This window comes from Brienomyrus brachyistius, unplaced genomic scaffold (genome assembly GCF_023856365.1).
Source record: "Brienomyrus brachyistius isolate T26 unplaced genomic scaffold, BBRACH_0.4 scaffold73, whole genome shotgun sequence".
In the NCBI taxonomy this organism is placed as follows: Eukaryota; Metazoa; Chordata; class Actinopteri; order Osteoglossiformes; family Mormyridae; genus Brienomyrus; species Brienomyrus brachyistius.
This window is the reverse complement of record NW_026042348.1, coordinates 596,598-621,364: the sequence shown is the minus strand read 5'-3', so window position 1 is coordinate 621,364 and position 24,767 is coordinate 596,598. Positions and strand designations below refer to the sequence as shown.

The 24,767-nt window shown below is 44.1% G+C and overlaps 1 protein-coding gene and 1 long non-coding RNA gene across 2 annotated transcripts; one reads left to right on the top strand and one right to left on the bottom strand.

Annotated features, from left to right (window-relative positions):
• The first annotated feature begins 204 nt into the window (after window positions 1-204).
• LOC125726502 (NLR family CARD domain-containing protein 3-like) lies at window positions 205-8,776 on the top strand. The gene is made up of 10 exons (XM_049002881.1): window positions 205-324; window positions 1,535-1,638; window positions 2,169-2,282; window positions 2,459-2,522; window positions 2,704-2,932; window positions 3,086-4,868; window positions 6,733-6,906; window positions 7,036-7,209; window positions 7,324-7,370; window positions 7,837-8,776. The coding sequence occupies exons 2-10, from the start codon at window positions 1,577-1,579 to the stop codon at window positions 8,367-8,369; spliced, it is 3,180 nt and encodes a 1,059-aa protein (XP_048858838.1). The 5' UTR covers window positions 205-324; window positions 1,535-1,576; the 3' UTR covers window positions 8,370-8,776.
• A 9,020-nt stretch (window positions 8,777-17,796) lies between these two features.
• LOC125726521 (uncharacterized) lies at window positions 17,797-19,045 on the bottom strand. The gene is made up of 3 exons (XR_007388223.1): window positions 18,936-19,045; window positions 18,775-18,821; window positions 17,797-18,042 (listed from the first exon to the last, which is right to left on the bottom strand). It is a non-coding gene; the product is annotated as an uncharacterized LOC125726521 (long non-coding RNA).
• Between the last annotated feature and the right edge of the window lie 5,722 nt (window positions 19,046-24,767).

Sequence of the window (24,767 nt, the reverse complement as noted above, 5' to 3'; positions counted from 1 at the left end):
ACTGTCTTCACTGGTGACGGGCCACTGCACCCCCCACCTCGAATCGGCTGCCAGTGAAAAAGGTCTCTGTGTTAAACACCCACACTTCCTATTCCACATTCCCCTCCCCCCGTCTGTCTCAGTATCCTTTAAAAGACATTCCTGAAGACATTCAGCTCGATCGTCATTTACCGGAGGGCAGGTACTCTCCACACCCCCACTGCAGTACAAAGCTGATAATTACCTGTTTGTAAATGAAAGTGAAAGATTTAAAGCCAGAGCTGACAGTTCAGCAAGGAACACGAATAAGATTCTGGAATAATGTAAAGATATTTGCATTGCAAGGTAAGATTATAGTCAACAGATACAACTAATAATAAAATAAGAATGTCTGACCTGCGATGACGGCAAAAAATTTTGATTCTGGTGGCCTTCAGGGGCCAGTTATATATAAGGGGGGTGGTCGCACCACACCGTGTCTATTTTATACTTTATCTTCGAAAATAAAATAATCCATATTCCGTTTTTTTTTTATTATTTTCATGTGGGGTGACCGCCCCTTTAATCCGACATTCTTTTACGCACATACTGGGATTTAATACTGCTCAGCATAATTAGATGTTTATTGTAGTTCGATACATTATAACTAAGTGCATGGAGTAAATGTCATATTTTGTCGAATGTTCAGTGAATTAACACGTTCATATAGACTTATATTTAATAACTGAAGCACAATTATGAGTTCCCCTTAAATACAGTGTTGCTTAAACATGAAGTGTGGGACACTACGGGAATAAACAAGTGTCTGATGATGCTGATATCCATTCTGTGCATGAAATGTAAGTGGAGTTTGTGTTTCTGCGTGACAGAATACAGGAAGACATTACTGGATTTCGTCATTAAATAATGTCTTTGTGGCACAGAACGTATTTTGTGCACGAAAATGAGCGCTTGATACTTGGCGCCTCATACAAGAGCAGCTAGAATTTCACTTTATTCTACCCATTATATGGTCTCTGTATATATCCGAAGTCCTAAGAGACACATACGAATTTATAGTGAATGCTTAAGAAAGTTTCTTTAATCTCTTTAATGATAATAATAAAAGTTTCCGATAACTGCTAGCGTACCAAAGGACCTGGGTTCCAGCCTCTAGCCTACAAGTCTCCAGCTCCGGTCCTGGAGAGCTGCTATTCAGTAGGTTCTCTGTCCTGCCTGGCTTCTGATGAGCCACACATTCCCAGGTAAACACCAGGAACAGGTATTTCAGGTATAACAGGTTTGATGGCGTTAACCTGAGAACCGGTGTGGCCCATCCGAAGCCAAGTAGTACAGAAAACCTTTTGGATAGTAGCTCTGCAGTCCTGGAGAATGGCACCGTACTCAGGCTACATTGGTGGTACTTTGCTGGTGGTGATTTGAACCAATAGCCTTCCAATCACAAACACACATCCCTAACCATTAGGCCACCACTGGCATTGATCAACAGGAAAAGCCTCATTATAATACTGTCATTTAACAGCATTTTCTGTATGTGTTTCTTTCATGTTCACAGAGGCCTCAGCAGGAATCATCTGCTCTGTAACTGCAGCAAAAAATGGAGGGAGCTGCTTCGGAACTGACCTCCCCTATGGAGCGTAAAACAAAGGGGACTGAGAGGTAACAGTGTTACAGCCGACTAGCATGCATGTCTCTCTGGGTCTATAGTCAGGCCAGAACATAAAAGTACACTGGGCTCCTAGCTAGGGCTGGGTAGCATATTAATATTTGTAGTTTAATAAAGAAATATCTCAGCATCTTCCTTCTTTCCCCTTTGCTCCAAAATCAGCAAGTTCTTCTATTTTAGAGGCAACCATTAGATAATCCTTAGAAACCTACCCAAAACAACCACATATCATAATGTGGTAGAGAGCAAGTAAATATGCAAATAAACTTGAAAAAAGGAACAGCAGCCAAGTCTAATGACAGAGGTGGTAACAGTGATAACCAAACCTTTCATATCAGAATATAAATTTTAGGTCAGACAGTTTATTTCACATGATGTCTAACTGTAAACAAACCTGTTTGCATGAACAGCTTCACAGCAGGTTAAGCAGAAGACTGATCGAATGAAGATGTAATTTGATGCTGCCCACATTATATGAATTATATTTATACCATGAGGGTTTGTTTCCTCTCACTGCCCACAGTGTCCTGATGAAGAGAGCAGACTCCCCTGTACCCAGCTGTGTTTCCATGAAGAGTGACGCGTCAATGGTAAAGGCACTCAACTTCAGAGAGGGACCTTTTCCTAGAGATCAAAGGTAAATGTACATTTAAAGAGACACTGCTTAAAACACTCAGTCTAAAGGCATACAGGCACATTCAAACTATGGGGCAAATAACTTACATCTTTTCCAATTCTTTGTCGGCAGCAAGAGCATTTTAATAGAGACTATTTAGATGATTTGAGGTCTTCATATTTCTGCCTAATTCACAGAGACCAAATGGAAGATTGCAGTTCAGATCTACATGATAAATCGGGTTTATCATCCATATTGAAGGTTTGCATTTATTCCTGAGATGTTTTCTGAAGTGTTGTGTGAGTTGGCTTACATTTTATACAGCTGTGCAATAAGAAACTAATCATATTAAAGGAAAGATATTCAAACCTATGATTCATAAATAGAACTATGGAAAGGTTTGCTGCAAGTAGCAATAATTAACTGTGATGATGTATTTTAGTCACTAGAGGAAAATGCTGTAAGGTTCCTGAAAGATGAGCTGAAGAAGATCACGAGGTACCTAGATCAGAATTACCCAGAATGCTCTGAGCCTCAGCTGGAGGAGGACAATGACCTGGACTGTGATGGTCAGATGCAGAAGACCTGTGGTAGAGAGGGAGCTCTGAAGATCACACTGTGCATCTTGAAGACCATGGAGCAAAATGATCTCGCTGACATGCTGGAGAAGAGTAAGAGCTGTGTCTCATTATGTGTGCCACAGAAAAAAATATTATATGACAAAAAGTGTTTTAAATTTCGGTTTATCATTTAATTTGATTTAGATTTGCTTGTGTGAGTGGAAAAAAAAAAGTTTTTTGCATTTACCTCTCATTTCAATTCAGGGCATCTTCTGTCACAATGTCAGCGCAGAATCAAACGTACCCGACTGAAAAAATTTGAGTGTGTATTTGAAGGGAAAGCTAAGGAAGGACAGCCAACACTTCTCAGTGAGATTTACACAGAACTCTACATAACTGAAGGTGGGACTGGAGCAGTCAATGATGAACATGAAGTGAGACAGATTGAAACAACATCCAAGAAAAGGCGAACAGAAGATACTACAGTCAAGTGCAATGATATATTTAAACCCTTATGTGGGCGTGAGACACCTATCAGAACTGTACTCACTAAAGGGGTGGCAGGTATCGGGAAAACAGTCTCTGTGCAGAAATTTATTCTCGACTGGGCAGAAGGAAAAGCAAACCAGGATGTTCACTTCATATTTGCTCTTCCTTTCCGGGACCTGAATTTGATTAAGGGTGAATACAGTCTGATTGAACTGCTTCACCACTTTGTCCCAGATCTGAAATCAGTTGAATCTGCTGAGCTGTTTAGGTACAAAATCTTATTAATCTTTGATGGCCTGGATGAGTGTCGCCTTCCTCTGGATTTTCAGAAGATTGACAGCTGGTTTGATGTAACAAAGAAAACGTCACTGGATGTGCTGTTGACTAACCTCATTAAGGGGAATCTGCTCCCATCCGCTCTCCTCTGGATAACCTCCCGGCCAGCAGCAGCCAATCAGATACCTCCTGAGTGTGTCCACCGGGTGACAGAGATACGAGGGTTCAGTGATGCACAGAAGGAGGAGTATTTCCAGAAGAGATTTAGTGATCAGAGCCTGGCCAGCAGGATTATCACACATGTGAAATCATCAAGGAGCCTCTTCATCATGTGCCACATACCTGTGTTCTGCTGGATTTCAGCCACTGTCCTTGAGAGGCTTTTTAGTGAGACTGACAGTGGAGAAATTCCAAGGAATCTGACTGAAATGTACACACACTTCCTGATCTTTCAGACAAGTTTAAAAAATGACAAGTATAGGCTACCGACCTCCGCAAACCTGAGTTGGACAAGTTGGTTTAGGAAATTGGTGGTGAGATGGATGAAAAACCATGAAAGTGAGTTTAATAAATCTGGAAAGGAATTCCTTTTAAAACTTGGTAAACTGGCTTTTGATAGCCTTGAGAAAAGCAATCTAATTTTTTATGAGCAAGATCTGACAGAGAATGGCATTGATGTCACTGAAACTTCAGTTTACTCTGGAGTGTGCACAGAAGTCTTTAAAGAGGAGTATGGGTTGTACCAGGAGAAGGTGTACTGCTTTGTGCATCTGAGCATCCAGGAGTATCTCGCTGCTTTATATGTGTTTCTGTCAAACTCATCAGCTGACCTGCTGAAGACTGCAGTGAATCAGGCATTAGAGAGCAAGAATGGACACTTGGACCTCTACCTCCGCTTCCTCCTGGGCCTCTCAACAGACTCCAGTAAGACTCTGTTACAAAGGCTACTGGGGCCGACAAGAATCAGCTCACATACCAGTAAGGAAACAGCCCAATATATCAAGGAGAAAATACAGGAGAATTTATCTCCAGAAAGGACCATCAACCTGTTCCACTGTCTGACTGAATTGGGTGACAATTCTCTAGTAGTGGAAGTACAAGAATACCTGAATTCAGGAAGTCTTTCAGCAGAAGATCTCTCACCTGCTCAGTATTCAGCTTTGGCCTTTGTCTTACTGATGTCAGCTGAGAAGCTGGATGTGTTTGATCTGAAGAAATTCATCAGATCAGATAAGGAGCATTGGAGGCTGCTGCCTGTGGTCAAGACATCTAGGACAGCACTGTAAGTGAGGATGTGGAAATGTATCTTGCTTGACACTTATGCATTAACATTTTAAACAGTTTAAAATAAATAAAATATACAGTATATTCCTCCTCATGGGTTAAAAACTAGGCTTGATAATCTGGAACCCAGATTTTAGAATGATTGAGGGTAGTAATTTAGTAAAAAAAAAAAAAAGTTTCAATTTGCATTACCTTCCATTATGCATCCTAACCTGTTATAGAAACAAAGAGGACTGTTTATCTGTAGGGTTTGTAAATGAAATGATCCTTTATTTGCACAAGAACAGGTGCATTGGAATGCTTCTCTTCTCATTCTCCATGAGAGACACAGTTACAGGTGAGAGCAAGCTTAGGGGTCACAGCACAGGGTCACCTGACATCCAGCAGCCTTGGAACTGGGAGTTATGGGCCTTGCTCAAGGGCCCACAGACATGTGACTGTTCTGCTGAGCCTCAAAACACCGATCATCTGACCACAGGCACAGAGGCTTAGCCTATTGAGCCACACACCAGCCCCACAAACATGGTGTGTGAGTGTTACTGTCAGCAGGTGTGTCCAGGTGATGGAGCTCAGAGCTGGGAGCTTGCAGAAGGCTGCTGTCTCTGGCTGCTCACTGGCGCCCTCTGCTGGCCTCAGGTGCCCCTGGCTTTGGATGTGACAACAGATCTAGTCTGGCAGTAATAGATTAACACTGTTTTAAGTAAATAATGAAACTATATAAATATAACATTAATTTCCACCTCTTGGATTAATAACCAGGCTGGATTTATTTGGATCCCAGATCTTATATAGACTGAAGGTATCGATGTCATTAAAAAAATGCAGATTTTCCATGACCATCCTTTGTGGAATGAACCAGCAAAAGCCAGAATGTTCTAGTTTGCCTTAATACTGGGAAAACTACTCAGAAATTGAAATCATCCTTAGGCCCTTAATGCCAGTCACTGCAGGAGCGCTGGATGCTGGCTGACCCTGTGCCGTAACCTCTCACTTCCTCTCACCTGCCTTTGTCTTTTATGAAGAACGAGATGGGATAGGCAAAAAGACAATTCCATGAGAATGAATGAAGTATTACTATTTATAAATATTTCTTTTAAACAAATATGAAATCTGAAAGGATTGGTGTTTCTGCGGCTAGTGTGTAAACTTGGGGTATCCTGAAATCAAAGAACGGGGCCTGTGTCACACAGCTGGATTTCTTACTTAGCTGAATATAACTGATTCCATGAAGTGGCAGACCATGTAAAGTAACAGAGCAGGGTTGCTGAGTGCCGAGGCACATAGTGCATGAAAGTCACCAATACTCTGCTGAATCAATAACTGCAGAGCTACAGACTTCCTCTGGAGCAAAGACTGTGCGGCGTGAGCTTCATGCAATGGGCTTCCATGGCCGAGTAGCTGCATGCAAGCCTCACATCACTAAGCATAATGCCAAGCACTGGATGGACAGCTGTAAAGCACGCTGCCACTAGACTCTGAAGCAGTGCGAATGTGTTCTGTGGAGTGACGGCAGTCTGATGCATGAGTCTGGGTTTGGCAGATGCCAGAAGGATGTTTCCTGTCTGACTGCACTGTGCCAGAGATTATGAGCCAGGCCTTCACATCCAGCGTCAGTGCCAGACCTCATAAATGCTCTTCTGAATGAACGGGCAAAGTCCCACAGATACTCCAGAATCTTGTGAGAAAGACTTTCCTGAAAAGTGGCAGCTGCACAGGGGGGACCAACTCCATATTGATGCCTCTGGATTTAGGATGGGACGTCATAAAAGCTCCTGTAGGTGTAATGACCAGGTGTCCCAATACTTTTGTCCATGTAATATATTCTGGTCTGTGTGTGAATAATAACTCGGCTCCTGTTTCAGGCTGAACAGCTGTAATCTCACAGAGAAATGCTGTGAGTCACTGGCTTCAGCTCTCAGATTAAACTCCTCACCCCTGAGAGAGCTGGACCTGAGTGACAATGACCTGCAGGATTCAGGAGTGAAGCTGCTCTCTGCTGGACTGGGGGATTTGCACTGTAAACTGGAGACTCTGAGGTCAGTATTATTGGGTATTCCACACTGTAAACTGTAATTACTGGAAGAAGTTGCATTTATATTAAAACTTATACTTGTAATGGTGAGGTGATCTTATTTATCAGAGTGTTTTTGTCTGTCTCTCTGCAGGCTGTCAGGCTGTAGAGTCACAGAAGAAGGCTGTTCTTCCCTGGCTTCAGCTCTGAGGTCAAACCCCTCACACCTGAGAGAGCTGGACCTGAGTTACAATCACCCAGGAGACTCAGGAGTGAAGCTGCTCTCTGCTGTACTGGAGGATTCCAGCTGTAAACTGGAGAAGCTGAAGTGAGTACAGAGTGTGTGTCTGACACGCTACAGATACTTATGCATGTATGTGAATTAGAGGCACCAATAAATAAATGGATACAGCAGTACTATGTCATTCTGCTTCTCCTGTAGTGTGGATCACGGTGGAGAGTGCAGGACCAGACCAGGCCTACAGAAATGTAAGTGTGTTTGCATGTTTTTATTAATAATACCATGAATGTTATGGTTGTATTCACACAGTTGTTGTGATGAGTGTGGCTTTTTGCACTGTGTGTAGATGGATTTCCATGTTTGTGTTTAGGTGAGTTTATGTGTGTCATTTAGAACAACATTCAAAAGATAAAAACAAAACAAACATCACCAAAAACACTTAAAAAAAAAAACAAAAAAACAAACTACCACTCAATGTTTTCACAAGTTTCACAAAGTAGCGTATGCATTTTTGACACAAGACGCTGTACGGCAGTCTGTTGGTAAGTATGAGCTGTCCATCAGTCAGGCGTTCTTAACTCTGGGGCTGTCTGGACCTGAATTCCCGTTTCCTCAGGGGAAGCTGTGCTGTTTTTGTGTTGTACAGAAAAATAAAGTACAGACTAAAACACTGCTCTGCCTGATGGTATTAGTGGCTCTTCCTCCTGCCTACAGACTCCTGCCAGCTGATACTGGACCTCAGGACAGCACACAGACGCCTGTCTCTGTCAGAGGGGAACAGGAAGGCGACATGGGGGACAGAGGAGCCATATCCTGATCATCCAGAGAGATTTGACCGCTGTTACCAAATTCTGTGCAGAGAGAGTCTGACTGGTCGGTGCTATTGGGAGGCTGAGTGGGGTGGAGCTGGAGCCTGGATAGGAGTGACTTATAAAGGAATAAGGAGGAAAGGAGGGAGTACTGACTGTGCACTTGGAGCCAATGACAAGTCATGGATTCTGATCTGTGATCCTCACAGTTACTCTGTCCTGCACAATAATAAACAGACTGTCATAACCATAGAGCCTTCAGGCTCCCACAGAGTAGGAGTGTATTTGGACTGGGAGGCTGGTGCTCTGTCCTTCTACAGAGTCTCCTCTGATGGACTGACCCCCCTGCACAGATTCACCTCCTCATTCACTGAACCCCTCTGTCCAGGGTTTGGGCTTTATATAAACTGCTCAGTATCACTGTGCATGCTGGGATAGCTTACTGTGTGCTGGAGAAATCATTTTTACTGTATCACGCATGTTGCTGGTTCTTCATGGTAACTCTGCTTTTTAACTTGTATAATCCTTTTTTACTCTGAAATATATGTTAGAGAAAAAATAATAATAATAACGGGGTTCAGCAAGCTGAACAAAGATGCAAAATGACAGGTTTTCTCTCTGACTAAAATGAACCAGTAAAGTGTAATCCTGATGCGTGGGGGGGCTTTTCCCTTCCCCAGTATGTGCCCATTTTATATATTTATGTCTATATATTGTAATTCCTATCAGGATAAAAGCTTTTTATTGTATCTGATTGATGTCCCGGTTCAGCAGTGCCAAAAGCATAACTGAGTGACATAATTAAACCGCATTCTCTGGTAAATTAAAATAATATATTCACTTTACTACTTATGTGACGCCCACTCCGTCCGCTCCTCGTGTGTGCCACGCCCCCTAATTACCCACCTGTGATTTCCTGATCGTGCCCAGTCGTGTCTTGTTTCCTGCTGCCTTGTTCCATGTATTTAAGTTCCTGATTTGTACTAACCCGTTGTCTGTCATTGATGTTACCTGATGTTAGTCTGCGTCCAATGTTCCCGGCTCCTCGTAGTATTAAAAACCCTGTTTCCCCGTACCTTGCCGGTCTTGCCTGCTTCCTTGCCTGCCTGCCTTTCCGTGAGCCTTACCCGCGCTCGCGTCGCGTGACAACTTACAATTGAATATAATTAATGTAAACATATATATAATAATCATTTAACAGGACACATAGCTGTGAAACCAAATATGCAGAGATGTAAACAAACCAAAGCACTTTGGTAGCACACATTAGATTCTATAAGCAAATTACAAGAAGCAGAAATAAAAATTTCCAAACTAAGTCACCTGAAATGTACTTGAAACCGACAGGCTAATTAGCCCACAGCAACCGTCTATCTTTAACTTTAACTTAACTTTACTTCATTTATAACCCAGGCCACTTGTAGTGGTGTCATAGAGCTTCTGATATTGAAGAGAAAATAATCTGTCATTAAAGATTATTGAAAGATTATTAAAGAACCCTCTGGTGGAGTGTCTGAGCCCAAAAGAATGTGTGGCTTCTGTCAGATGTAGTAGTATGTAGAAATTGGCACCTGCCTACCTAATGTGGTAAGTGTAGATCTTGCAGGTTAAGCTTAGTTTATAGTACCTGTGTGAATATAAGCTGTCTTAAATATTCATAACGACTGCTTATTTGAGGGAATACTGCATACACCAGCAGTAATATCATGCTTTTCGTTTTTGTAGACATGAGAAGGCCTGAAAAGGTGGAATAGCATTTATGAAACAGTATACTGAAATCTGCAGTACACACTGCCTATGTTATAAAAGAAGTCTGATGATAATGATAATAATAATGAGTGAAATGGCAGGAAAGTGACAGGAAATTCAAAATCTGGAGTCAGATGAAGGGAAAGGTAACAATTTTTTGAAGGTTTTATAGGAAATAATGACATTTCAGCTGAATTTGCTAAGGTGTGTCTTAGACGTATATGGATTGTGGCCGTAGTTTGACCGATCGGCACCAAAGTTGGAGGGTCTGTCTGGGGGCCAGTGCTAAATTAGTGGATCAAATTTTGTGAGGATTGGATGAAGCATGCCTGAGATTTAGCTGTTTAATTGAAATGGGAATGGAAATGGTTTGGCCAGCAGGTGGAGCCTGCGCTCCATTTGATAAACGCTATTCATTACTTTTAAGCCTTCTCAGTTAAGTTGGGTCGTAGACACATATGAACAGTGGCGATAGCACCCCAGTTTGACCAATCGGCAACAAAGTTGGAGAGTCATTCTGTGGTCTAGTGCTACATTAGTGGACCAAATTTTGTGAGGATTGGATAAAGCATGCCTGAGATTTATCTATTTTATTGAAATGGGCATGGAAATGGTGCAGGTTGGGTGTGGCTGGTGGCCATATTATACAGACAGATCAAGTATTGTTTATGAATCATCCATGAAGGCAGCATCCTGATTGACTTGATACCAGAATCACCTAGTTGGGGTGCAGATTGTTGGAGTTATAGGATTATGTCATTTATTCAGTTTTTAAATATCACAAGGGAATGCAAATGGCTGTCATTAAACAATACATATATCTTGATTTGGCATGACTCACAGAACTTGCAGTACAAAGGATTTTGACCAGTATTATGTCACAGAAATGAGATAAATGTCAGTTTCGCTGGTTTTGCAGGTTTGAGACACATGTTACATTGCTGTAGCGCCCCCGTTTGACCTATCGGCACCAAATTTGGAGGGCCCTTTCCCACTACCGTCCTACAGGACATATTGAAGTTTGGTGATGATTGGCTGAGGCAGGCCTGAGATACCGTTGTCTGATTTAAGTGGGCGTGGCACCTGTACGGTCTGGGCATGGCTGGTGGCCGTACCTTACAGAAAGTTTAGGATTTTTTGGATAATTATTTATCAGTACTGCCTAGTTTGTTATCATACAAGAGCAGGGCTGGTACTCAAAAACACCCCCAAACCACTAAAATATACACCACTTTGGAGAAGTGTCCTGTACACCTCCAAGAGTTGAATTGTTATTAAAGAGTTTATGTTATAAAACTGCATATCAAGAAAAAAACCACAGCTCCCTACTCATCAAGATCAGTCAGAACTAAGCCATCGAAACGTCAGTGCAAACTACGAAAAAGCTCTAAGGTCCTCTTTGGAGTCTTTCCCATGATGGTGGGTAAATGTGGGACGGCTCTTCTGATCCTCATGACTTCTTGTGCGCATATTAAAATGGGGCAGATATGTGGAGCTGGAGACTCATTGACTTACCCTTTTGTGTAAATCGAACACTATATGAGTTAATATCCATCCATCCATCCATTTTCCAAACCGCTTATCCTACTGGGTCGCAGGGGGTCCGGAGCCTATCCTGGAATCAATGGGCACGAGGCAGGGAACAACCCAGGATGGGGGGCCAGCCCATCGCAGGGCACACTCACACACCAGTCACTCACGCATGCACTCCTATGGGCAATTTAGCAAGTCCAATCAGCCTCAGCATGTTTTTGGACTGTGGGGGGAAACCGGAGTACCTGGAGGAAACCCCATGATGACATGGAGAGAACATGCAAACTCCACACACGTGACCCAGGCGGAGACTCGAACCCGGGTCCCAGAGGTGTGAGGCAACACTGCTGACCACTGCACCACCATGCCGCCCCCTGAGTTAATATTAACGGTGTAAAAACAACACTCACTACACACTGTAAAGTGTTACAGGTAACACTGAATGGTGTGAACCCATATAAACACCATGCAGTGTTAATTTAACACTGGCATATTTGCCATGTACAGAAAGCATATGTGCAGACTTAAATTAACACTGCAGTGTTTATATGGTCCACACCAATCAGTGTTAAATTTAACACTCTACAAAGTACAGTGATTGTTTTTGTACAGTGTTAAAATTTATTAACTCTTTTAGTGTTCAATTTACACCATAAACTGTTACATCACTGTGACTACACCTTGTTACAGGTTGCTAGCCGATATGGATGACACACAGGTACAAAATGGGTTGCCCCTATCTGTCCCATGGCACCACCCAATAAGTAAACCTTAGTGATCCACCAATCCCCACATAGGTTACCCCTCAGGAAGCCAAAGCCTCTCAACCAACCATTGACCAGGACACAGGAGCAGATGTCACCAAGAGGACCTGCCAAGCTAAGGGCATTACAGCTCTCCTAACACCTTTCTGCACATATTACTCATCACCCATGGCCACAAGGCCAGGACTGGTAATCAGTTGGCCTTACATCAACAAAGGTGATGCTACAAGTTGAGTTTAATTCAAATTTAATTGAAATGAATTAGTTCATATAACATATAATTGAACTATGAACTTAGAATTTGTACCTATTCTTAGATAAATGAATTTTGTGTAACCACTTGTCTTAATAAAATTAATTACATCATCAATATTTTTTTTTTGTTTAAGTAGGTAGATTAATATAAATAAATACATTTAATTACAAATAACAATATGTTTATGTAACGTAAAATTCCAGACCTTAAAAATTTAGGTTTAATTTGATTAATTAAAATTTTATTTGATACATACAACAAAGTAAATGTTATTCAAGAGCAGAGAGGATTTCTTAAATTTAGCACGTGATTTGCATACTTGAGTTTACTGTTTCATTTTTGCTTTTCTGTGTTGCCGAACCGGTCCCTATCCTCCACACTGCGACGGTTTTGCTTGTTTTATACGTCAATGCAAGAATAATGACAACACTGGAGCAAAGGATCTAAAGGAGAGAATCCCCAAGCTTTTATTTTTGTAACTAGTACCGAGCATGTAAATTGGAACAATTTTATGCCCAACACCCACTTCCCCCATTGGCTTAAAACTTGCCCCAAGGCATACAAACAACACAGCATTTCACCGACTGTAACCGTCACACCTTAAATGAAACTAACTGAAATTATCTCCTACACATTCCCCATAGCACGAAACACAACAACTTTAACGATAACTCATTTAACCCCTAAAACAGACCCAAAACAACCCGAACAAAACTCGGCAGGGGCAGTGCATACTGGAAGTCACCCCCCGTCTCAACTCCGTTACACTGCCCCCACCTCAGCTGTGGATGTCCCCAGACACTTAACCCAACACAAAGCCTGTGAGGTGCCGAGGCCGACGTTACCACCTTCGTGGCAACAGCAACAGCAGGAGAACAAACAGGAGGCTGGGGCTGGGGCTCGTCCACACCCCGCACCCCCACCTGAATCACACCCATAGACCGGTAAGGCGCAAGACGGTCCCGGTGTAGAACCACCAACCTCGCCCTTCTGCTCAGCCGCACCAGATAAGTCACCTATGAAAGTTTTTCCAGGACAGTGCAGGGTCCTTCCCAGTGGGACATGAGCTTAGGAGACAGCCCCCTCTTTCTCACAGGACTGTACACCCAAACCATCTCCCCAACCCCAAAGTCCCTGCCCTGGGCACGCACATCATACGCCCGCCGCTGTTTGGAACCAGCCTCTGCCAGCGCCTGGCGGGTGAGCCTATACACCACCCGCAGCCTCTCACGCAGGTGATATAGGTACTCCAAACCCGGCTTACCAGGCACCTCTGGCTCAGGCGGGGAACTGAACACCAAGTCCACAGGCGTCCTCAGCTCTCTCCCGAACATCAGTGCCGCCGGGGTAGATCGTGTTGATTCCTGGACCGCGGTACGGTACGACCACAGCACCAGCGGCAGGTGGCGATCCCAGTCCCTCTGGTGTTGGCTGGTCAACATGGTGAGCTGCGTGGCAAGGGTCCGGTTGTGCTCCACCAGGCCGTCACTCTGCGGGTGCAGAGGGGTGGTGTGGTTCTTCCACACCCTCAAACGGGCACAGACCTCTCCAAACACTTCTGCTTCAAAATCTCGGCCCTGGTCACTGTGCAATTCCTCCGGGACTCCGAAACGGGAAAACATCTCGTCCACCAGAAGGGTAGCCATAGTCACCGCGCTCTGATCAGGCACCGCATATGCCTCTGGCCACTTGGTAAAATAATCCATGGCCACCAACACATAACAGTTCCCCTTGTCCATCACGGAAAAGGGCCCTAACATGTCTACAGTGACCCACTCCATCGGAGCCCCCACCTGATAATCCTGCAACGGTGCTCTGGAACGCTTCTCCCACGAGAAAAGGGTGTTCAAGCGCAATAGTGTCTATGGTTATGCGCACCGCTTTCCTGCCTGACATGGCTACCTTCTGTCCCGTGACCATAGTAATCCTCCACTCGGAAGTCCCTTGGTCTGAGGCACTCACAGAGTCCGCGTCAGACAGTAATCCTTCACAGATTAACGAAATTGTGGACCCGTGTCCACCAATGCACGGCACGACACACCATTCAGTGTACAGTAAACGTATAACCCATTCTGTCCCAAATGCGCACTTAGCCCAACATATGGGAAAGAAAACACCGAGGTGGGCAGCAGGTTCCCCTCCTTGCTGCCCCACCTCAGTTTAACTGCTGCTGGGGTATGTAGTCCACTGGCGTAGAAGCTGGGCCGTAGCGTGCGACGACAATCAGATTCAAGCATTCAACGGTCCCGTAGTATAATACAAAGTAATGTTTAGTACAGCAGACTGTGTGTGTGTGTGTGTGTGTGTGTGTGTGTGTGTGTGTGTGAGCGGTATATCTATCCTTATGGGGACACAATGTCCCAATAACGTGATAAATGTCAGTTTTTTTCCCCTATGGGGACCAGGAAACCGGTCCCCATAAGGGAAAACTCTATTTTATAAAAATCAGTGACTGCTATGAAACTTAAATTGTAAAAACTCTTGTATTTTGCTTGGTTACTTATGGTTATGGTTAGGGCAGGGTGGGGGTTAAGGTTGTCATAGTTAGCATTAGCATTTTTCCCATAGAAGTGAATGACCGGGCCCCATAAGGATAGGTATACTCTACATGTGTGTGTGTGTGTGTGTGTGTGTGTGTTAAAAAAAAATGGGTGGCATGGTGGCACAGTGGTTAGCACTGCTGGGTTATAAATTTGTCCAAATTTCTTGAACAAAGATTTTATGTAAATCAAATCATGACTTGAAAAAACAGTTAAATCTTAATGTCACACAGAGTGAGCTTAATGTTATTACTTTATAGTGTGGATTTTTCAGTCCATCAGAAGGCAGTTCTACTCCAGAATCATGAATTTTATTGTCACTCAGGTGCAGTTCTCTCAACTTGGGGGTGAGAAGGTGAGGTGAAAGATGAGGCCAGCGCTTCACAGCATCTCACTGTCAGTTTACAGTTGTTCAACCTTTAAAGGATATAATATTGAAACCCACTAAATCTCACTTCAAATCAGCTTCAGTCTCTGTATTATCAATATGAAAAAACAAACGTATACAGATGTAGCCACTTGAATTTTCCCCAGTTTCCATGATGGGACCTTGGCTGGTCCTTGGCTGGTCCTTGGCTGGCCCCTGCTGGGTTCTGGGTGGGACCTTGACTGTAATGAGATCCCCCACGATGATGTAATGAACAAGGGGACCGGCATGATCCATGTATTTTGTGAAGTGCACCAGTCCCTCCTACAGCATAGCAACATGATGCTGCCACCTCCATACTTCATAGTTGGGATGGTTTTATGAGGCTTGCAAGCTTCACCATTTTTTCCTCCAAATATACCATTATGGCCAAACAGTTCAATTTTCAGTTCCATGAGACCACAGGACATATCTCCAAAAATTAATATCTGTGTCCTGATGTGCAGTTACAAACTGTAGTCTGACATTTTATGGTGGTTTTGAAGCAATGGCTTCCTCCTTACCGAGTGGCCTTTCAGGTCATGTTATTGCAGGACTCATTTTACTGTGGATATTGATGCTATCTTACCAGTGTCAGCTAGCACCTTCACAAGGTCTTTTGATGTTGTCCTGAGGTTGATTTGTACATTTCACACCAAAACACGTTCATTTTTGGGACTTGGAATCCATCTCCCTCTTGATCAGTATGACGGCTGCATACTGTCATGGTTTTTTATACTTGCATATTATTGTTTGGACTTAATAAAGATTAACACTGTCAAACAACACTCACTGCACACTGTAAAGTGTTAAAGGTAACATTCAATGGTGTGGAACCATATAAACACCATGTAGTGTTAATTTAACACTGGTACATTTGCTGTGCAGGTGAACCCATCACTGTACCCTGAATTTGCAGAAAGTATTCGTCCTGGAACATCAAATATTTTTGGTAAGGACACCTGGAATAAAAGAAAACAAAAAGGCTGAATGTGGCACATTAGATTTTTGTAAATTATAATGCAGTCCATTTAAACCAGCTTGATGAGGAATATTTGTATGAAGACTAGTAACATCTATTGTACATAAAACCTCCACAGAATTCACCTCATTGAATTCATCCAATTTTTGTGAAAGATCAGACGTGTCTTTGAATAAAAAAGGGCAGGTGATAAATCTTTGATATGATAATCAAGAAACTGGGACAGTGACTCAGTCATGCACTCATTGCCAGATATAATATGACGGCCAGGTGGATTAACCAAGCTTTAGTGAATTTAGGCAGAGTATAAATAACTGGTCTGACCAGATGTTTCTGGAACAGATAGTTATACTCATTATCGTCAATGCGGCCATCTCAACAAGCTATTTTTAATTGGATTTTATCTCATCAAGAAATTTGAAGGTTGGATCAGAGGACAGGAACTTGTATGTAGTGTCATCTCCATGCTGTCTCTCTCAGTTCTGCCCTGCCCAGTTCGAGGAACTGTTGGAGAAGTGTGAGACCACCCTGCAGGTCTACAAGATGGTAAGTCAGCAGAAAAAAATGGAAAAATACCAGACACTGGATTACCAGACCGACAAGCTGGATTACTCTCTCAAGTTAAACCTTAGTTCACTTTTTAAATTTAATCACTTGCTTTTGGCATTCATTTATGCATTCATTTATGGTAGTTTGCATTCAATTATCCTTTCCCCATGTTTTAGTAGAGGTGAGAAAGATCAAAGCCATTTGCTAATTAGCTTGTCGGTTTTCAGGTATGAAAGTTCACTGGATTAGCTGGGATAGTTTTATTCCTGCTTTTTGTATTTTAGTCATTGAATGTAATGTGTGCTACTAATGTGATATTTTTCATTTGTTTCCAACTCTACAGTTTTTTTTTTTTTGCTTTCACAACAATGTCTCCTGCTAAATGGTCATTATGTATGGTGATTTAATGTAATTAGCTGTGTTCAGTTGTAAGAAGTAAAGTGATTTTAATGTAATTCACCAGAATGCCTTTTAATTATGATACTCAGGCACTGGTAATGTCAAGCAGGACATTAATAGGATAGAACAGAAAGACTTTATTGTCATTATACAGTTAGTAAATATAATATATAGACATAAATATATATAATGTACATTACATTTTAGTCAGAGTGAAAAACAGTTATTTTGCATGTTTGTTCAACTCCCTGAACCCCGTCATTTATTTCTGTCAAACATACATTTCAGAGTAAAAAGGTTTATACAGGTTAAAAATCAGAGATTTACAGTGGAGAAGCAGTAACATAGCGCACAGTGGAACAGTAAAAATGATTCCTCTTCATGCAGTGAGCTATCCCAGCATCAGCGACACTGTGCAATCTGCATAATAAACCCCAAACCCTGGATAGAGGGACTCAGTGAATGTGGAGGTGAATCTGTGCAGGGGGGTCAGTCCATCAGAGGAGACTCTGTAGAAGGACAGAGCACCAGCCCCCCAGTCCAGATACACTCCTACTCTGCGGGAGCCTGAGGACTCTATGGGTATGAGAGTCTGTTTATTATTGTGCCAGACAGAGTATCTGTCAGTATAACAGTACAGACTCCATGACTTGTCAGTGTCTCCAAGCAGACAGTCATAATTCCCTCCTTTCCTCTCGATCCCTTTATAAGTCACTCCTATCCAGGCTACAACTCCATCCCACTCAGCCTCCCAGTAACAGCGGCCAGTCAGACTCTCTCTGCACAGAACTTGGTCCCACCAGTCAGATCTCTCTGGATGATCAGGATATGGCTGCTCCTCAGCCCCCCACTCATGTGTCACCTTCCTGTTCCCCTCTGACAGAGACAGACGTCTGTGTGCTGTGTTGGGGTCCAGCGTCAGCTGGCAGAAGTCTGTAGGCAGGAGGAAAAGCCACTAATACTGTCAGGCAGAGCAGCACTTTAGCCGGTACTTTATTCTTCTGTACAACACATATACAATGGTATGTAATAACGAAAACACGAGCTACTTTGTGACGTGGTTCGTCAGCTCGAGGTACAGTACAGTACCATATTTACTTTTATTTTTATTGCATAATAATTATTATTACTCATTATCATTATTATGTGCCGCATTTATTTTTCCGATTTACCTACAAGCTCGATCTAAAGACAGACATCGGGAATGGATCTCATCCGTAACCTGCGACCTGCCTGTATGTGAAATACCTCAGAAAATGTCGGCCGCCAGCGAGAAGAGCCGCAAAAACGCTGCACGTGCTAAACTAACGGCATGTACAGATGAAAATTACAAAATAACCTCATCATCACATGTACTCACCACAAACATATTTACAACAATTATGGGAATGCAGTCATAAAGTAATAAGAATGGTATTTTGGTGATGTCTGTTTTGAATCTTATCTAAAATAATATATATATATATATATATATATATATATATATATATATAGAAACTCACCAAAACACAAACATGGAAATGTATCTGCATACAGTGCAAAACACACACTCAGCACAATGACTGTATGAATACATTTATACTGTAGTATTATTTAGTAGTAATAATAGTAGTATAGTAGTATTAATAGTAGTAATTACTAATAAAAACATGCAAAGACACTTACATTTCTGTAAGCCTGGTCTGGTCCTGCACTCTCCACCGTGATCCACACTATAGGAGAAGCAGAATGACATAGTACTGCTGTATCCATTTATTTGTTGGTGCCTCTTCTTCACATACATGCATAAGTATCTGTAGCGTGTCAGACACACACTCTGTACTCACTTCAGCTTCTCCAGTTTACAGCTGGGATCCTCCAGTACAGCAGAGAGCAGCTTCACTCCTGAGTCTCCTGGGTGATTGTAGCTCAGATCCAGCTCTCTCAGGTGTGAGGGTGTGGAATTAAAATTGGACATCGGTAGGCCCGGGAGGTTGGCATATAGGGTCTGTGTGTGTCTTTAGGCCTTAGGCAAGAAGAGATTGTTTTGAATACTGTGTGACCTCGCTTCGAGATAGCTGCCTGCAGTAAGTTCCGCAGACCCTGAGGAAAGCTCGGGCCTTGGAGAGTCAGACAGCGGAACAAAGGGGGGGGAGAAACCACTTGCAGGAAGAGATTCGAAGCTGCCCCAACTGGTGCACAGCGAGTTATAGCTTTATAGAATAGTTGTGGCAAACAATATATAGCAAGCTATGCGGTAGTGCAAATCCATCCATCCATCCATTTTCCAAACCGCTTATCCTACTGGGTCGCGGGGGGTCCGGAGCCTATCCCGGAAGCAATGGGCACGAGGCAGGGAACGACCCAGGATGGGGGGCCAGCCCATCGCAGGGCACACTCACACACCATTCACTCACACATGCACACCTACGGGCAATTTAGCAACTCCAATTAGCCACAGCATGTTTTTGAACTGTGGGGGGAAACCAGAGTACCCGGAGGAAACCCCACGACGACATGGGGAGAACATGCAGACTATACACACATGTGACCCAGGCAGAGACTCGAACCCGGGTCCCAGAGGTGTGAGGCAACAGTGCTAACCACTGCACCACCATGCCGCCCCGGTAGTGCAAATGTATAAGTAATTGTTAATCATACTAATCATATGTTAACCATGTATTAGCAGTGATTCAATGACAATACGTCAATACGTTAATCATTAATCAAAGGACAACTGAGTATTTACAGTGATTCAATGTCATGTAATCAATATCTATATTCATATCTCCAGTAGGAGCCTAGCAGTTGAGACATGTTCTGGTAGACTGAGCAGAATGGGTGGACTTTACCTTGCCACCAAGGTGAACCAATAGAATTCGAGAATTGTGTTTGTTATACGTTTAAGCTTGGTTCATTGGTGTGTTGTGACCAATCAGGATTTAGACACCCTTACTGTGAAGTGGGAGTTATGGTATATCAACTGGTTGCTCGGAGAGCTCAAAAAGATCTTGGTACCGAATGCCAGAGTGTGATGAGAGCGCTTTGCTGAGATTGCTGAAATAAAAGAGATTTTCCTTTACCTCATCAAACTGAGAGGTCCGACTTTTATTCTAAGTGTTATATTCTAAATTTTTCTACCACAAGGGGTTTGACCTCAGAGCTGAAGCCAGGGAAGAACAGCCTTCTTCTGTGACTCTACAGCCTGCAGAGAGACGGACAAAAACACTCTGATAAATAAGATCACCTCAACAATACAAGTATTAGTTTTAAGTAAATGTGACTACTTTCGTGTACTGTGACTCCTTTCAATAATTACAGTTTACAATCTTGAATACCCAGTAATACTTACCTCAGTATCTCTAGTTTACAGTGTGAATCCCCCAGTCCAGCAGAGAGCAGCTTCACTCCTGAGTCCTGCAGGTCATTGTTACTCAGGTCCAGCTCTCTCAGGGGTCAGGAGTTTGATCTGAGAGCTGAAGACAGCATCTCACGGCATTTCTCTGTGAGTTTACAGCCGTTCAGCCTGAAAAAGGAACTGAGTTATTATTCACACACAGACAGCATCTCACAGCATTTCTCTGTGAGTTTACAGCCGTTCAGCCATTCACTGAGTTTTTAGGAATTACCATTTCTTTCACAAATGATTGTAAATTTGACTGCATGGCTAGGTGCTTGATTTTATACACCACTGGCGATGGGTATGAATGAAACACCTGAATTCAAGGATTAAGAGGTGTCTCCAAATAATTTTGTCCGGATTGTGCATATTGTCACGATCGGGGCAGAACCTTGCGGCGATCGTGCGTGCAGGCGTGCACAGATCAGGCGAGACAGGCAAAAATCGGGGAAAATAGCGGGTTTAATAAGGGACTCAAGTACGGGGAACATCTACGGCGGACAACACACCAAATCCACAGCAACAACAATGACGGACAGGGGGAACAGGTCAGACCAGGACTTAAATAAGACAGGACTAATCAAAGTAAGTAGACAAAGCTGGAGACGATCAGGGAAGCACACGTGGGTAATCAGGGGGCGTGGCACACACAAAGAGCAGATGAGCCGGGCATGACACATATTCTACACATCAGTGATTGCAGTGATACAAAATTAAAAATTTTTTCCAGCATAATTAGATGGCACAGTGCATAGTTCGAAATTAATTATTGCAAATCTACACAGCAAATTTGCCATTGTTAAGTTAACACTGCATTGTGTTTATATAATTCTCACCAAACTAGTGTTACATTTGACACTTTACAGAGTGCAATGAGTGTTGTTGTATAGTGTTAAATTGTAACACTATAAATGGGTAAGCAGGGGGCGTGGCACACATGAGGAGCCGACGAGCAGGTCATGACAGAACCCCCCCAAAGGCGCGCTTCACCGGGCGCGCCAGGGAGGAGGCGACAGACGGGACACGGGAACCGGGACCTGGAGCAAAAAAAAAAAAAAAAAAAACAGAACCATCAACGAGAGACGGAAAACAGGACCGATGCACAAAACAGGGCAAGCGACAGGACGCGAGACAGGAGCTGACAAAGGACAGGGAAGGCAGAAAGACAAAGCAGGAAAGGGGACATAGCGGGAACAGGAGGAACAAAAAGGAGCGGGAGTGACGGGAGGGAACATCGGGAAACCAGGAGCGGCTGCACTGGAGCTGGAGGCAGCGCCTCCTGCTGTGCTTGGACAGCAGGCAGCGGAGGCGGCAGCTCGGGCTCTGGAGCCGCAGGCAGGGACGGCTGTACAGGAGCTGGAGCTGGAGGCAGAGGCGGCGGCTGCGCGGGCTGCGCAGGCGGCAGCTGCGTGGGCTGCGCAGGCGGCAGTGGCGGCGGCTGCGTGGGCTCTGCAGACACAGGCATGGGCGACTGCGCAGGCTGCAGCAGCGGCTGCGCGGGGTGCGCAGGCTGCAGCGGCGGCTGTGCCGGTGCTGGATCTGCCGGCAGGGGTGACTGCTCTGGCGCGGGGTCCGCAGGCGGTAGCAGCAGGGGAAGCTCCTCGAGTGCTGCAGTCGCAGAGAGCAGCGGTGTCAGCTGCTCAAGCCGCCCCGCGGCCCGGTGTGCTCTCCGGACGAGCTGGGGAGGCAGCTTAGCAGAGCTGGGGGCCATCTGGGTGATCGGGGAGCTCTCCCGATCCTTTTCCGGGAGGGATGCAGGGATGAGGGCACATGCCCCCAATGGCGATCGTCGGTCCCCTCTTTCTCCTCCTCCGGCTCTTGGCAGCGGCGGGAGGTGGAGCCACGTCCGCAAACACGGACGGCGGAAGAATGGACCCCTGTTCGCTGGGAGCGATGGAGCGCTCGGTCCAGAGCTGGGCTATATGACGGAGACTCTTGTACAGCTCCTCGGCCAAGTGTGCGTCCAGGTCGAGGGCTAGCTCTTCGAGGGTCTCCTCACTCCAGCGGACGAGGCTCCACACGGGAAGATCCTCCGTGATGCCGGCTTGGGATCGCCAGAACACTACCTGTTCTCTGAGGCGGAAGTACTCCTCCTCGGAGATGTTTTCTGCCTTGTTTAGTGGGTCTGTCATTCTGTCACGATTCGCCTAAATCGGATCTCGCACGGACGGGTAGGCAGGCAAGGATCACGCAGGCAGGCAGAGTACAGGTCAAAACTAGGGGTTTTAATTCGGGGTAGGAGACATCTGACGACAACTAACATCAATGACAGACAAAGGACTTAGGTAAGACACGGACTGAAATACACAGGACTGATTGAAAATAATCCGACACAGCTGGGTACGATCGGGAAAGAGCACGTGGGTAAGCAGGGGGCGTGGCACACATGAGGAGCCGACGAGCAGGTCATGACACACTAGAATAAGAGAAAACCAATTGAGCCCTCTCGCAATCACCTGTGGTATGAGTAAATAAAATGTATGGTACCAATCCACTGTGTAACAGCACTGTGCAAATTCTCATGTGTTCCTCATGATAAGGCCAAAGTAATCAAACTAGCCTCTCAGCAGGAGTGTTAGTGTAAAAGCAGTGCTTATTGGCACAGATAATAAAGCTTGTTAGAATGCATAACATAATTATTAGCAGGGCTCAGAGAAGGTGAGAGCTCGCCTAGTGGCTACAGGAGTGCATTTTCCCCAAAGCAGGTATAATGGATGGTGGTCTTATTGCTTTTAGACCACAACTTGGGTTAGAAGGACAAATCATATTATTTTGCTTATTTAATATTCAGATTTTTATTGGGCTTAAATTTTAGAACACAGTGTGTTCTAGGATGGTATGTCATGGATATTAGTCTCTATCATATTTAAAAGCTCTGAAATCTGGGCTTTTTCCCCCTGCTTGAATTGATGTATGTCGGGTGGTCTGAGTAGTATTGGTGGGTGCGTGATCCTAAAAGAATCTGCATTGATTATATCCACGTGACAAATACATACAATGCTGAGGGAAAATAGTTTCGCTCAGATTTGTTGTTCCTTAACCTTTGCCTTGCTATGGCATCTCTCTCCAGCTCTTAAAAGCTTCCACAGAAAGCATGAATCATTCATTAGCCTACAAAAGCAAATCCCAGCAAAATCCATTTCTGGGACTACAGTGATCCCCCGCTATATCACAGTTTATATACAGTGTTACGCTATAACACTGTTTAGCTATAGCAACCCTGGTATATCACAATTCAGCTATTGCGCCCCCTCTATATCACAATTCAGCTATCGCACCCCCGCTATAACACTGTTCAGCTAACGCGCCCCCTCTATATCACAGTTCAGCTATCGTGCCCCCTTTATATCACAGTTCAGCTATCGCGCCCCCGCTATAACACTGTTTAGCTATAGCAACCCTGGTATATCACAGTTCAGCTATCGCGCCCCCTCTATATCACAATTCAGCTATCGCGCCCCCTCTATATCACAATTCAGCTATCGCACCCCCGCTATAACACTGTTCAGCTAACGCGCCCCCTCTATATCACAGTTCAGCTATCGTGCCCCCTTTATATCACAGTTCAGCTATCGCGCCCCCGCTATAACACTGTTTAGCTATAGCAACCCTGGTATATCACAGTTCAGCTATCGCGCCCCCTCTATATCACAATTCAGCTATCGCGCCCCCTCTATATCACAGTTCAGCTATCGTGCCCCCGCTATAACACAGTTCAGCTATCGCAACCCCGGTATATCACAATTCAGCTATCACGCCCCCGCTATAACACTGTTTAGCTATAGCAACCCTGGTATATCACAGTTCAGCTATCGTGCCCCCTCTATATCACAATTCAGCTATCGCGCCCCCTCTATATCACAGTTCAGCTATCGTGCCCCCGCTATAACACAGTTCAGCTATCGCAACCCCGGTATATCACAATTCAGCTATTGCGCCCCCGCTATATTGCAGATTTTTCCCCGACGCCTCACAGTTCTCTGCGTATCGCGTACCTTGCTTGTGGTCTGATTGTTTTTGTTTTGTTCTAAGCCCTACGATGGCTCCCAAGCATCCTGCATGTTCTAAGCCCTCTGATAGTAGTGAGCCTAAGCACCAGCGCCATTCAGGGGAAGGTAAAGTTCCTGGATACATACACACACACACACACACATCTCTCTCTCTCTGTACGTAATGGAATATATAAAAATATGTAGCATATATATATCCTTGCTTCCATCCTTTTTCCAAACCACTTATCCTACTGGGTCGTGGGGGGTCCGGAGCCTATCCCGGAAGC